The 12,826-nt window shown below is 38.6% G+C and overlaps 1 protein-coding gene across 5 annotated transcripts in view; it reads left to right on the top strand.

The window, feature by feature from the left end:
• The first annotated feature begins 1,029 nt into the window (after positions 1–1,029).
• Dcbld2 (discoidin, CUB and LCCL domain containing 2) overlaps positions 1,030–12,826 on the top strand; it is an 82,901-nt gene continuing 71,104 nt past the window's right edge. For 4 of the 5 annotated variants that reach the window (XM_013515119.1, XM_013515117.1, XM_013515118.1 and 1 more), the window contains exons 1-2: positions 1,242–1,263; positions 5,490–5,717. In XM_013515119.1, coding sequence (XP_013370573.1) covers positions 1,257–1,263; positions 5,490–5,717 — 235 coding nt within the window. In that variant the 5' untranslated portion in view covers positions 1,242–1,256. Of the gene's footprint in view, positions 1,049–1,241; positions 1,264–5,489; positions 5,718–12,826 lie in introns of those variants that run through there. The other variant, XM_013515116.1, reaches the window with a different exon arrangement.

The raw sequence follows: 12,826 nt of genomic DNA, 5'->3' as shown, positions 1-12,826 counted from the left end.
TTCTAAGTACATGTCTACCTGGTATACTGAACTAAAATAAGTAAAAGAAAGGAGCAGTCAAACCTTAAAGAAACATGAAGGTGTCAGGCATGCTGGTACACACGTGTAATCTCAGCACTGGAGAGGCTGAGGCAGGAGGGTCACTGTGAGGTTGAAGTCACCCTAGGCTACATAGTGAGTTCAAGGTCAGTCTGGAAATGTAGCAAGACCCTTTCTCAAATTCTGGGCAAAGCAGAACTGTGGATACAAAAAAAGAAAAAATAAATTTAAAAAAATGTTGGCAGCAGGAGGGTATATAGGTAGAACACAGACAATTTTTAGGACAGTGAAACTCCTCTGTATGATACTATAAAGATGAATGCATGTCATTATGTATATTCATCCAAAACCATAGACTATTTAACCTCAAGAATTAACCCTGGGGGCTGGGGATTTAGCTCAGCGGCAAAAGCGCCTGCCTGGCAAGTGCAAGGTCGTGAGTTCGGTTCCCGGTACCGGGGGAAAACCAAAAAAAAAAAAAAAAAAAAGAATTAACCCTGATGTAGAATGATGTACTCTGGGTGGTATGTCAGTGTAACTTCATTGGTTGTAACAAATGCACCTTCTGGTGAGGAGTGTTAGCTCTGAAGGAGCCAGTGAAGGTGTGGAGCAGAGGGATGTGAGAAATGGTGGATCTCTGCATCTGTCATTCAGTTTGGCTGTGAACCTAAAACTGCTCAGAAAAATAAAATCTATTTTAAAGGGGCAAATTTCTGGTATGTATATTTTATCATTATCACCACAAAAAAGTGCAGGGATGGAGAAGGACGTACCATATGACTGCTAATCAAAAATAAACTACAGTAACTGTATTTTAATTTCAGATAAAGTTAACTTCAGAAAAAAAAAATTAGGACGAAGGAGATATTAAGTGAAATTAAAGTACTGCTTCCGTTATCTGTTTGAGACATGCAGGACACAAAGGAAGAAACCTCACAGTTATAGGACTTCTGGCCTCAGAATTCACAGCACTACTAAAAACTTCACTGTAGCCAGTGAAATTGCATGTGTGAGTTAACTGTTGCAACTTCATTCTTTCGAAGTTTTTTTCTACTCCCTAAATACTCCACCTTTTTTTTTGTTTTTCATTTTATTGTAAGATCTCACAGATGTATTACAAGATGTGACAGAAGTGGTGCTTATTTAGAGGAAGTACTGTCAGACTCACCAGGTCACAGTGATAAAAACAAAATTCTTGAAAGCTCTCTGCAATTACGATGAGAGGTACATTGCTCTTCTTTTTCGACATATTTGTGCAAGCTTCCTGCATTTGTGTTCGCTGCTGTGAAAGGAAGTATTTTTGCAAGTCATGTATCATTAACAGTCAGTAATTAATACATATTTATTAGTAATATGACTAAAATATGAATGTGGCTAAGGGGCACATGTAATCATTATCAGAACTACATTCTTATCTATAAAACACTAAATTTAGAATTTAACTAGAATAGCCTACAATAAGTCTGCATTTCGAGTTGTGTTATTTTATTGTCGTTTGAGTATATCAGTGTTCTTTCTGTTTTCTCTAGGGATGAGTAGTTTAAAAATCATCATGTTCTTTTCCTGGAACAGTATCAAAAGTTGTATCTAGCTTAACACATCTGCCCTTACACTGTTCAGGCGAAGTGAACATGTGTTCTATGAGTAATCCCCTAGATACATCTGCATCTGAGCAAAGGAGCACTGAGACCAAATTTCAGGGGTTTTCTACTGAATAAGACTAAAATTCAAAAATTACACTAACGGCTTTCTATCCTTTATGTCAGTTATAGTCCACTGCAATCCATCTAGGGGAGGAGAAGGTAGATAAGTTGACAGGGATGCTGGTGAAGATAGAGTTGGAAAAAGAGATGGTGTGTTGGCGTGGCTGGTGAGAGTAAGAACTGGACCTCTGGCATCTATTTGGAAGTTAGTTTCCCAGTTGTAGTAGTTTTTGTCACTCCTGCCTCGTGATGGTAGGTAAGTAGGTGGTGTGTCCTGGTCACAGATCATTGCTCTTCCGAGCGTAGAACACTAATCAAATTTGCGTATCCTGTTGATAGCCTTTCCCTCTATGTTAAAAGCTCTTGATGCAGAGAAAAAAATAATTTGAGATCTGAGGAGTAATAAGGATTTATTCATCTTTAACTTGAAAAAGAAAATAAAGCATTCTGCTTATTTTAAAACTGGAAAGTGGGAACGCAAACCTTTTTTGCGTAACTGCTGGCTTTTGGGAGAAAACTGTTCCCTGGATTGACCCTTGGTGAGGAGAACAGCAGTACCCTTTGGGCCAAATGAGACTGAGCCAAGCACTAAGCCAGATTTTCAGCCTGAGATTTCTTAACCTGTACTCTAAGTTAGCACTTCTCAAACTCAGCACTGTTTGCTCTCAGAGCCCATTATTTTTTGTTCTGGAGACTGTCCTGTTCCCTAAGGTATCTCAGCAGCATTCTTACCCTTTCCAACTCGATGTCAGCAGCATGCCTTCCCCCACTTGTGACAACTAAAAATGTCTCTAGATGCTGCCAAGTGGGAGGTGAAATCACTCCTGGGGATCTCGAACCTCCCTTTTGAGAAACTCCTGTAAGTGTGTTAGATGATTTGCTGATAAAGAGCATTTTCCAGGCTTTAGTTTTAAATATTTTGTCATATTTCAAGAATTTTGGTACAATAACTGTAAAAAGTAACCTGGAAATACAGTGTTACTTTGGAAGTGAAGGACAGAGTCACCTTGATTTGAGAATTCAGTATTACGACCATTGAGTGGTGAGTTCTGTATTTTTTCAGACTGCAAGTGGGAGGCCATTACTGGGTCAGGAATATGCATGTGGAAGTGTACAGGGTTACACTGTGAAATGTCTCTTTTCAGAATAACAGACAAACATGCAAAGCAGCTGGCCTAGTGAATGCACAACTTTTTCTTTTGAACCAGATTATTCTAAGCATTTACTCCATATCAGTAGGTGACAGTTATGCTATTTATCTAGTCAAGTTGAACTTACTAAACGCTGTATTCTTTGAAATGGGGAACATTCAGCCTTGTCCGTAGCAGTAGACCAGAGACTTGACTTGAACCTCTGGCGTCTAGTATATACCATCTTGCTTGCAAGACGAGGGAGCTGTGAGCTCAGTCACGTAGTTTGGAACACTCGTGGCACACTTCTTGTGGACTGTTCATGCCCTCTGGCTCCCACGTAAAATTCTGAAAAAAAAGCTCCATTTTAATTTTCTTCATCAGTATGCATGCAGAAGTCCTGTTCTTGTTACATTTTATTAACATACAGAATTTATGTTTTACGGTATAAAGGACAAGAAACATTGTATTTATTGAAAATCAAACAGAAGCATAAAGACATCTAAAATGACTCTAAAGTCCTACTTGTATTCTTTTTGTAAAGTACATTTTAAAATAACCTTGGGTTGAGTAATTGCCTATTGGCGGTGTGTTAAATGAAGCAATCTGCCATCTTAAAGTTACGGAACCAACACTTCCAGTCACCTTAAAAGCTGCCTTACTTCTGTTTGGTAAAGAAAACACATTTATATTTTGAGTTATTTCATGTATCCAGTGGTTTTTAAAGATTGAAACGTTTCCAGCAAACACATTTTCATTTTCTGAGTAGTAAGAGAACATTTCATATTAGTTTCATAATATTAGAAATGATTGCAGGATAGTTGTTTTTTCTCTCTGAGGAAAAATGTTAATGATGGTTTGAAAGATTGTTTGTCTTTTAATTTATTTATTTTCACAGTAGAGGCTTGTATGTTCCTATGTTTTTAATTTAGATGATACCCAGCAGAGATATTCAAGGTGTTTTCATGCTGGTTTCAGGGAAAGCTTGTGGGTTTCTTTTTCTATTGTATCATATCCTGAGTTACATATTTTTAAAGCGATCCATGGATGTATCAAACAAAATCTCACACGTTTATTTCATTTTGCCCTTACATATTTTTATATTGAGTTTCTGTGTTTTGCATGAAATGAAAGCAGGTGTAGAAAGTAGCTGAAGTTTCATGTGGAGTTAAAGTGAAGTTTTATATGATGGTCAATTAGGAAACCAGATTTTAGTATTGGCCCTTAAAAGTAGACGAGGGATGAATACTAATACAAATTCAAGAGTAAAAATTCCTCATCAGTAAAGGGTACAACTTTTAAGTGTTGTCATAAGCGATGATTTGCTTCTTCGTTAAAGTTAGCTTGAGGCTAGTGTGGAATTACGTTTTCATAACATTTCTCTACTCATAACATTAATATCTTTTTACCATCTACTACTTACTAGGTTCTGTGTACCATTTCTGTGTGTAGGCTTTTTACAGAGTTCATCTGTTCTAGTAAGTGATGTCAGCACTGTTAAAAATACTAAATGAAGAAAATTCTCTTAGCGCTCTATGTCCACGTGAGGTTGGGACTCAGCAGCGTCACGCTTGATACAGCCTTTTGTGTAAGTGCTGAACTATTCCAAAACACGGTTAGAAATAACTTTTAAGGAGAAGATGCTGTTATTTTTGAAGTATACATTTGCCGTCCTGTTAGAGATTTATTTGAATCCCATCATTACCTATATATTCGTCATCCTGTTAAGAGGATGTGATTCATTTAAGTCCCATTGTTAATGAATGCTGAATAATACAGTTGGAGCAGCAGCTGAAACTTGTAAATGAACATTTATTTAATCAGTGCCTCCTGCATACTCAGTAAAAAAAAACCATAATAAAATGAGGGATGTAAATATTTCATCTTTACAAACAGTAAGCTACTTTATTTAAGTTCAGTTGCTGAAAAAATATCTGGAGCAAATAATGCCCCTACCATCATATAAAAGTAATTTTTTCCTAATCTTTAATAAGGTATTAAACTGTTATTTTCTCTTCATTCTATAGGGAAAAAGTAAATCTTTGGAGAAGGAACTACAAAGCAGTCAAATTTCAGTACAATATAAATTTAAACTTCAAAATCAACTACTTTCAAAAGGAATGATTTGTAGTCAGTCATAGGGTCAGTTATCTGCATAATTGTTAGTATGCATTAAATGTTTTTAAGAAATAATTCTGCTTCTCAGAGATTTTAGGAGCTTTTGATTGTAAATAAATAGATAAAGCTGTGCACATTTTTAAAATTTTACATTTATCTTGAAGTTAGTATAAATTGATACTCTTTTAAATGTTTGATTATGATGCATTTATATATTTTTAACTATTTGCTAAGTTGTTTTTACTTTTATTTGTCCAGATTGCAATGTTCTTTGAATTTATAAATGATATAACTAATCATTATTTGAATCTGACTTGGTTTTTCTTGGCTCTTGTGAGTAGGTGTGCTAAGAAATAAGTCATGTGTTTTATTTTCTGTAAGGATATACTGGTGGTATAAAATACCTGATGTCATACATATTTTTAAATCATACAGAAAGTCGTGATTACTCATACGTTTAAGATGTAAGAACAGTTTATCACCCCACTCTGTTTTTCAGGTGATGGATGTGGACACACTGTGCTAGGCCCTGAGAGTGGAACCCTCGCGTCCATAAACTACCCGCAGACCTACCCCAACAGCACCGTGTGCAAATGGGAGATCCGTGTCAAGATGGGAGAGCGAATTCACGTCAAATTGGGTGATGTTGACATTGAAGATTCTGATTCTTGTCACTTCAGTTACTTGAGGATTTATAATGGAATTGGACTTGCCAGAACAGAAATAGGTAGGACATTTTCTTAGAAATTTACGTGTAGCACATGGTTGCTTTAAGTTTTAAAACTAAAGCAGTTTCATATTTAACACTGAATAGCTGCTGCATGGGTATGTGAGAAATTATTGAAAGTGTGTGGAAATCTCAAATTTGAATCTTTTGGGAAAGGAAGGTTCATGTCTATTTATTCTTCTAATGAGTTTACGTTGGTACCTTTGCACAGGGTGCTACTGTACTATAAAAAGGGAAGAAACGATTTCTTTTTTTGTATTTTCTGTTGATCATTTTATTTACAATAGGGAATACAAGCATTATTCATGCTTAGGAGACAGTGCAGCAAGAACATGGGTTTTGGATCCAGAGTGCCTGAGGTTAAAGCCTCACTGCCATTCACTGACTGTGTGACCTTGGGCACTTCATTTGACCCATCTGTTTTCTCATTTATAAAACAGGGAATTCAACTAGTGCATGTAAAGTGCTTGGAATTATACCAGACACATAATATACCTTTAGTTAATAGTAGCTATCATTGTTACTCTTGTTTCAAAGCAGTGGTTCTCAATTATAGCTACATACTGTGGTCTTCTCAGACTTTTAAAAAATACTGTGTATGTGGTTTCCTTCACAGACCAACTGAATTAGAATTGATTGGGTGAGACCAAGGTCTCAGTATGATAAAAGCTTTTCAGTAGAATTTACTTTGCAACCAAAGTGTGGAACCTTTGCTTAGAGATCAGTACCATTCTCAGGAGTAAAGTTAGAAAGATTTATAAGGCAGTTTTGGTGAAGTAATGTTAAAAAATTAAGAACTCTTGAATTTTCTTTGTTTAGAAACACCTATTGGTGCTGGTATGTAACATGTCTTTCAGGACTGTAATAGGTATGTAGGACCCGGCTCTTCAAATAACATACTGCATCCATTCTCTGATCTCCCCATCTCTGGCCAGATCTTTGACTTCTCTCCCCTGGTAACCTAGAGGAAGTCTCAGCTGTATTTCCTCGGTTGATGAATGGTAACTGATTGTCTTTCATTGGCTCTTGATTAGCGTGGTAGCTTGATCGCCACCTGCAGAGTTCCATCGATAAAAGGTGCTGGATAACTTTTAGAGATTCAGATCATCTGAGGGTGTGGAAACACTACTTCTGTGATACTAGTAGAAGACAACTAGTAAATGTGACAGTGCAGTAGAGGGTGGGCGCTAACACCTGAACATTCTTGAAACAACATTGAGGAAAGGTGAGCCCCAGCCTACTCAAGCCCCTAGTGCTTTACAGGACGTAAAAGAGATGAAGAAGTATATTTTACTGACTGTAAAGACTAAATTAAAAATAAGAGATGTTCTATAGAGAAAGTGACTTAGTTTCTTTAACATATAAATACCATTTTTAAAAAAGAAAGGAATGGGGGAACTATTGTACGTTGAGGCATATCAGCTAGAATAATGTGTGGGTCTTGTTTGATTTTTTGTTTGTTTGTTTGTTTTCTTTTTTTGTCTTGTTCGGACAGGGTTTCGCTATGTAATTAAGGCTGGCCTTAAGCTCACTTTGTAGCCCAGGCTGGCCTTGAACTGCTTTGGCCTCCTGAGTGCTGGGATTATAGGCATATGCCACCATGCCTGGCTTGTTTGATTCTTTTGAGACAGAGTCTCATTATGAAATCCAGGCTGGCCTTGAACTCATAGCAATCCTCCTGACTCAGCCTCCCAAGTGCTGGAATTATGGGCATGTGCTACGATGCCTGGCTCTTGCTTGATTCTTGAATGGAGTTAATTGACAGAAGACATTTTTAAGATAAGAGAGGCTCTGAAAATGGAAGTCAGTGGTAGAGTGCTCATCTAGCATGTGTAGATCCTTGGCTTTGGTCCCTGGCAGCACACGCACGCGCGTGCGCGCACACACACATCCTCCCTCCCTCCCTCTCTCTCTCTCACTGTCACTCACACATACTCAGCAATTTTAAAGAGGTATGAGGCATCCAGTGATAGTAAAAAATGATTTATTTTTATTTTTGGTACCAGGAATCAAACTCAGGACATGTGCTTACCAGGCAGACGCTTTGCCGCTGAGCTGTCTCCCCAGTCCAAGAATGACTATTGTACAACGATAATGTTACAATTTTATTTTTATTCTTCCTTGTTACAGGCATTCTGAAGCTCAGGTAAAATGTCTAGGGTAGGTTTTGAATATTTCTGGAGGGAAAAAGGCAGGCAGAGCAGAATGGCACAGTGGGGAAGCTACGCACAGGGCACATAAGAGTGAGCACACATTCCTCTCCTTGTGTTTTGAAAGTTCTTATAATGAAATGTTTTAAAATAAAAAGACAGGGCGGTTGTCTTTGGACAGTAAGCAGCGGTACTTCTGCTAGAGAGAAGTAGTGACGTGGGAAGATTTGGGTGTCAGGTTTTAAGTTGCTCACAGCTTCTGTGGTCATGGCTTCAGGAGTTTCCTGCGACCAGCCCCTCCTGCAGGTCACTGCAGCTGCCACACTGCAGAGTTGTCTGCTGTGCCTTCGATGGTCAGGTGAAGTAAAGCATTGCAGTGCCTGGCATGTAGTAAGTGTTGAAGGAATCTCCGCCGTTCCTTATTTGCATGGATTTTGCCTTTCCTTTGTACTCTCTTTTACCTGAATGCACACAAAGCTGCAGAAGGGTCAGAGGGCTGGGGTGGTGCTGCTCCCAGACTGCAGCTGGTGACTCCCTCCCGCCTACCATGCCCGCGCGGGCCACCCATTCCGATACTCCCGCCTACCATGCCTGCGCGGGCCGCCCATTCCGATACTCCCGCCTACCATGCCCGCGCGGGCCGCCCATTCCGATACTCACTTGTGCTTAGTGTGGTAAGGCAAGTCCCCTTGCATACCACACAGGAGTAAGGTCATGTAGGAGTGGTCCTCGTCAACACAGAAGTGCAGGTAGTAATAGGGTAGCAACATACATTGTGGGTTCAGTGTTCAGGTGAGAACGGTGCTGGGTCCTCTTCCTCACTGCCCCTTCAGAAAAGAGCCAGCTGCAGATGAGCTCCCTTTCAGTGTAACAGTAGACCTTTTTTGGTATAAAAAAATGGGGTTTTGGTTTTATGTTAATTTTAAGTATTTTTCCCCAGAGAGATGTTGTTATGGAATAATCAATAAAAGGAAATTATTTAGGAGAATTATTTCCCAAGGAATAAGTTTTTAAAATCACGAGCTTAGTAGGATGTATTTTAATGGTAAGGCAGTTTGGTGTGTTTGGCAGTTGGGCAGTTATTCTGTGTTCTCTTAGGGCTGATGTACAGGAATATTTAATCATAAGATTTAATTACGATTTTGTGTGACTACTTTCTGAATTGCTACACTGTACAGTAATTTTTGTGAAATAACTCGGTGTAGTATAGTATTGATTTCACTTGGGGACATTGATAGGCTATATATGTTTAATGTTGGAATTAAGATTGGCTGTCTAGATCTGAATTCTGTCTCTTTTTAGGCAGATTGTATTAGAATAAGAAAGTTCTAGTAATCCTTGAATTTTCCGTTTCCTTTCTCCTTTTTCTCCCTCCCCTCCCCTCTTTCCCACCCTCCCCTTCCTTCCTTTCCTTCGCCTTCCCTTTCCTTTAGATTGAACCCAGGGTTTTGCTTTATTTTGAGACAGGGTCGTGCTCCATTGCCCGGGGCGTGCTTGAACTTGCAGCCCTGCGGTCTCAGCCTCCCAGAGTGCAGCCCGGCCCCACTTACTTTTCCTTTGGCATTATTGCCCAGTTCCTCGTGTCTGAGGCAGCAGTTACTCTGGGAATGCAAAAATCAAAGTCTGAAAATTATTTGTTGTCTCAGGGTTGCCAGAGGAACAGATTTAATATCTATAATATTTTGTATGTGTACAGTATGTGTATATATAAGATACATATGTGATCTGTGAAGGGTATGCAAGGTAGGCATGCAGTGGCTCCCTGTGGAGTCGGGTAGGAGAATACAGAGGAGTGCTGGAGAGCCAGAGGAGCCAGTCAAAAGTTGAAGCCCTGGAGCTCACTGCAGCGTCCTGCAAGGCAGGAAGCTGGAGGGCCTGTGTTGGCAGGCGGAGGAGGCCTAGAAGGCTGAAGAGTGCGCTGGGAGCTTGGAGACTGTGGCTGCAGAGGCAGGGATGGAGGTGGGAGCTCCCTTGGAGAAGCAGATGGCAAGGCTTCCTTCTTCTCCTGTGCCTTCTGCAAGCCTTTTGGTTGGTGCCGCCCACACCGCCATTGGTCCCCCCCCACCGGTTTGGGAGGCCCGGCATCCGGGCATGTCCCTGACTGTGCTGTACTAACCCGCCAGGCATTTCTTACTCAAGTTGACCCCGCAGTTAACTATCAGTGTACTGTTTTTTTTGTTGTTTGTTTGTTTTGTCTTTTTGAGACAGGGTCTCACTATGCAGTTCAGGTTGGTCTTGAACTCACTTTGTAGCACAGACTGGTCTGGAAGGTGCAACAGTCTTCCATCAATTTATTATTAATCTTATTGTGACCTATATATTGCAATTCTCTTGCATTTTTTTTTCTCAATATTTAGACATCTTTTCCCAGTAGGCCTATAGATGTTTATCCTGCCCCCATATATGTTATTGATAATTAGTCCAAAGATGGAATTTTAAAATGATTAAAAATCAAACTTCCACTTATTTGTAACCCTTTCCCATTTTATGTATTTTCTTCTTGACTTTGGTCAAAAATTTCCATAAATGAACTTTTTTTGAGAAGGAAGATTCTGGGTAGTCTATAAAAAGGGAACATAAAGTTCAGTGGGTATTACAAGAAAATGTATTACATGGAGAAAGAAATTTAAAAGTGTTTATGTCTACATGTTCAAAGTTAAAGAAATACATTCTTACACCTTCATCCAAGGTATCTGTTTAAATCATGGCCCTTAAACCCTCAGGTACTTTTTATAAAGAGAGAAATTGAGGTCTTTAGAGCTTTATTTCATAATTATTCAATGTCTCTTGCATTTTAAATTTTTCTTTGTATAGTGTTTGTCCCCTTTCGCTACAATATGCTTTGGTCTTCTTGCTTTTTTTTGTTTGTTTGTTTTCCGGTACCGGGAATTGAACTCACGACCTCACGCTTACCAGGCAGGCGCTGTGCCACTGAGCTAAATCCCCAACCCCTTCCTTGCTTTGTTTTAAGAGAAGAAAATAACTTTTCTTTTTGTTTACCATTAAACCTCTTTGAAAAATAGTATTGAGGATAATATTATGTATGGTCATGACAGCTAACGTATTTTGGAAGTCTTAATTCTCTAGGGGCTCTGGCTAATAATAAAAATAACTAACATGCATGTACTGCTTGCTTGCTATGTGCCAATTACTGTCTGTTTAAAGTGCCTATGTTAGGTAACTTCAGTCTTTACAAGAACCCTTGAAGTCGGTACTATTCCTCCATTTACTGATGAGAAAACTGAGACAGAGAGAGGTTAAGTAATGTACGGAAATGTCTGATGTGATAAAACTAGTAAATGCCTAGGTGGAGTTTAAACCAAAGAAGCCTTGTTCTGGAATTAATGTCTCTTATCCCTTGACATACATGATTTCATTGTATCCTACACGAGCCTACAATGTCGTCTGTATTACTCCCATAAAACAGATCAAGAAACAAAATATCAGAGAAGACAAAGCAACTTACTAGTCATGTAAATACCTGGACTTTGAACTGAGGTCTGTCTGTTCCTAAAATCCAGTCTTCACTGTAGATACCTTACCTTCTACTTATCCCTTTAACTTTTACAATCTAGTTCCTCAAATTGTTGAAATTACCATCTTTTTAAGTGAATCTTACCTTTCTTTTATTCACTTTAGTAGTTTTAAACATAATGGAAAAGTTGAAAGAGTGGGATAAAGCATTTCCATATACATTTTACCTAGATTTTCCTAACATTTTAATTTAATCCCCACCGCTATTCCCATCTATACATATTTTTTGTCCCTAAACTGACAGTGAGTTTTGGACAGGTTGTCCCCTCACCTCTGTATTTTAAAAATAAGGACATTGACTTTACATGAAACAGTTACATAGAACATAGAACCATTATTGAAATTAGCATGGATGTCATAGTAAGCTGCACACATTGTTCAGATTTCTCCAATTAGCCAAATAACCTGCTTTATTGTGAAAGAAAGTCTCAGATAATATATTTTATTCAGTTGCCACATCTTTTTAACCTCCATTACTGGGGAAATTATTACTGTTCTTCAGTTTCTTTTTATGTTTCACACTGACATTTTTGAACAGCATGGGCTGTTTTTTAGGATGTTCCTTAATTTAGTTTATCTGATGCTTTCTCCTCATTACATGTGGCTTTCAGGCTTTTGACAGGAGCACCACAAATGTGATGTTCTCGTATCATGACGCATGTTGATTGGCTTTGTCACTGGTGACTCATTGCCTAATGTGTGTATCCTAAGTATCTGCACTATGGCTGCTTTTCTTCATAATCAATACATATCTTATGAGATTTTTTGAAATAATGTAAATTCTTGTTACTCATAAATTTATACCTACTAGTTTTTTTATCCATTAATGATTCTTATATGTCAGTTATCACTGCCAAGTGATGATTTTTCTAATTTACTCATTTCTTCTGTTTTTACTATTTTTTTTCTATTGAGAAAGACAGCTTTCTTCTCTGTCCTCTTCATTGGTTTGTTTATATCACACGAACTTAGGGGATTCTTACCAACCCTTTGCTGTTACCCTTCCATTGCTCCTGTCGTCCTCAGGTTTCCGGTGGGAGCCTCATCAGGCTCACTGCAGTTCTGCTGTGATGCCCTTGAGCACTTGCTTAGCTCTTTAGCTATTCTTCACACCCTGGCAGAGGACATTCTGGCTTTATTCTCAATTGCACTTTCCCTGCCCCAGTCCTACAAGCAGCCTTTTTCTTGAGGAACTCTGATTTGTTTTCATGCAGAATCACATTCAAAATCAGTATCTGGCTGCCAGTTATTGTCTGGTTCTGGCTAATGTGTCCTGTCAACAGACAGATCTAGTATATCTGTTTTTTATCCTGTCTATATTTATTTAAAATCATGACTCTGTGCTGATATTTTGAATCCTTATTCAACATTATGGGTGCATTCTTTCATTTCCCGTTCACGTTTGTCACTTACCTCTCTAACAGT

This window comes from Chinchilla lanigera, unplaced genomic scaffold, assembly GCF_000276665.1.
Source record: "Chinchilla lanigera isolate Chin_1 unplaced genomic scaffold, ChiLan1.0 scaffold00026, whole genome shotgun sequence".
NCBI lineage: Eukaryota > Metazoa > Chordata > Mammalia > Rodentia > Chinchillidae > Chinchilla > Chinchilla lanigera.
Note: the sequence above shows the minus strand (reverse complement) of the source record. Positions and strands in the feature narration are given on the sequence as shown.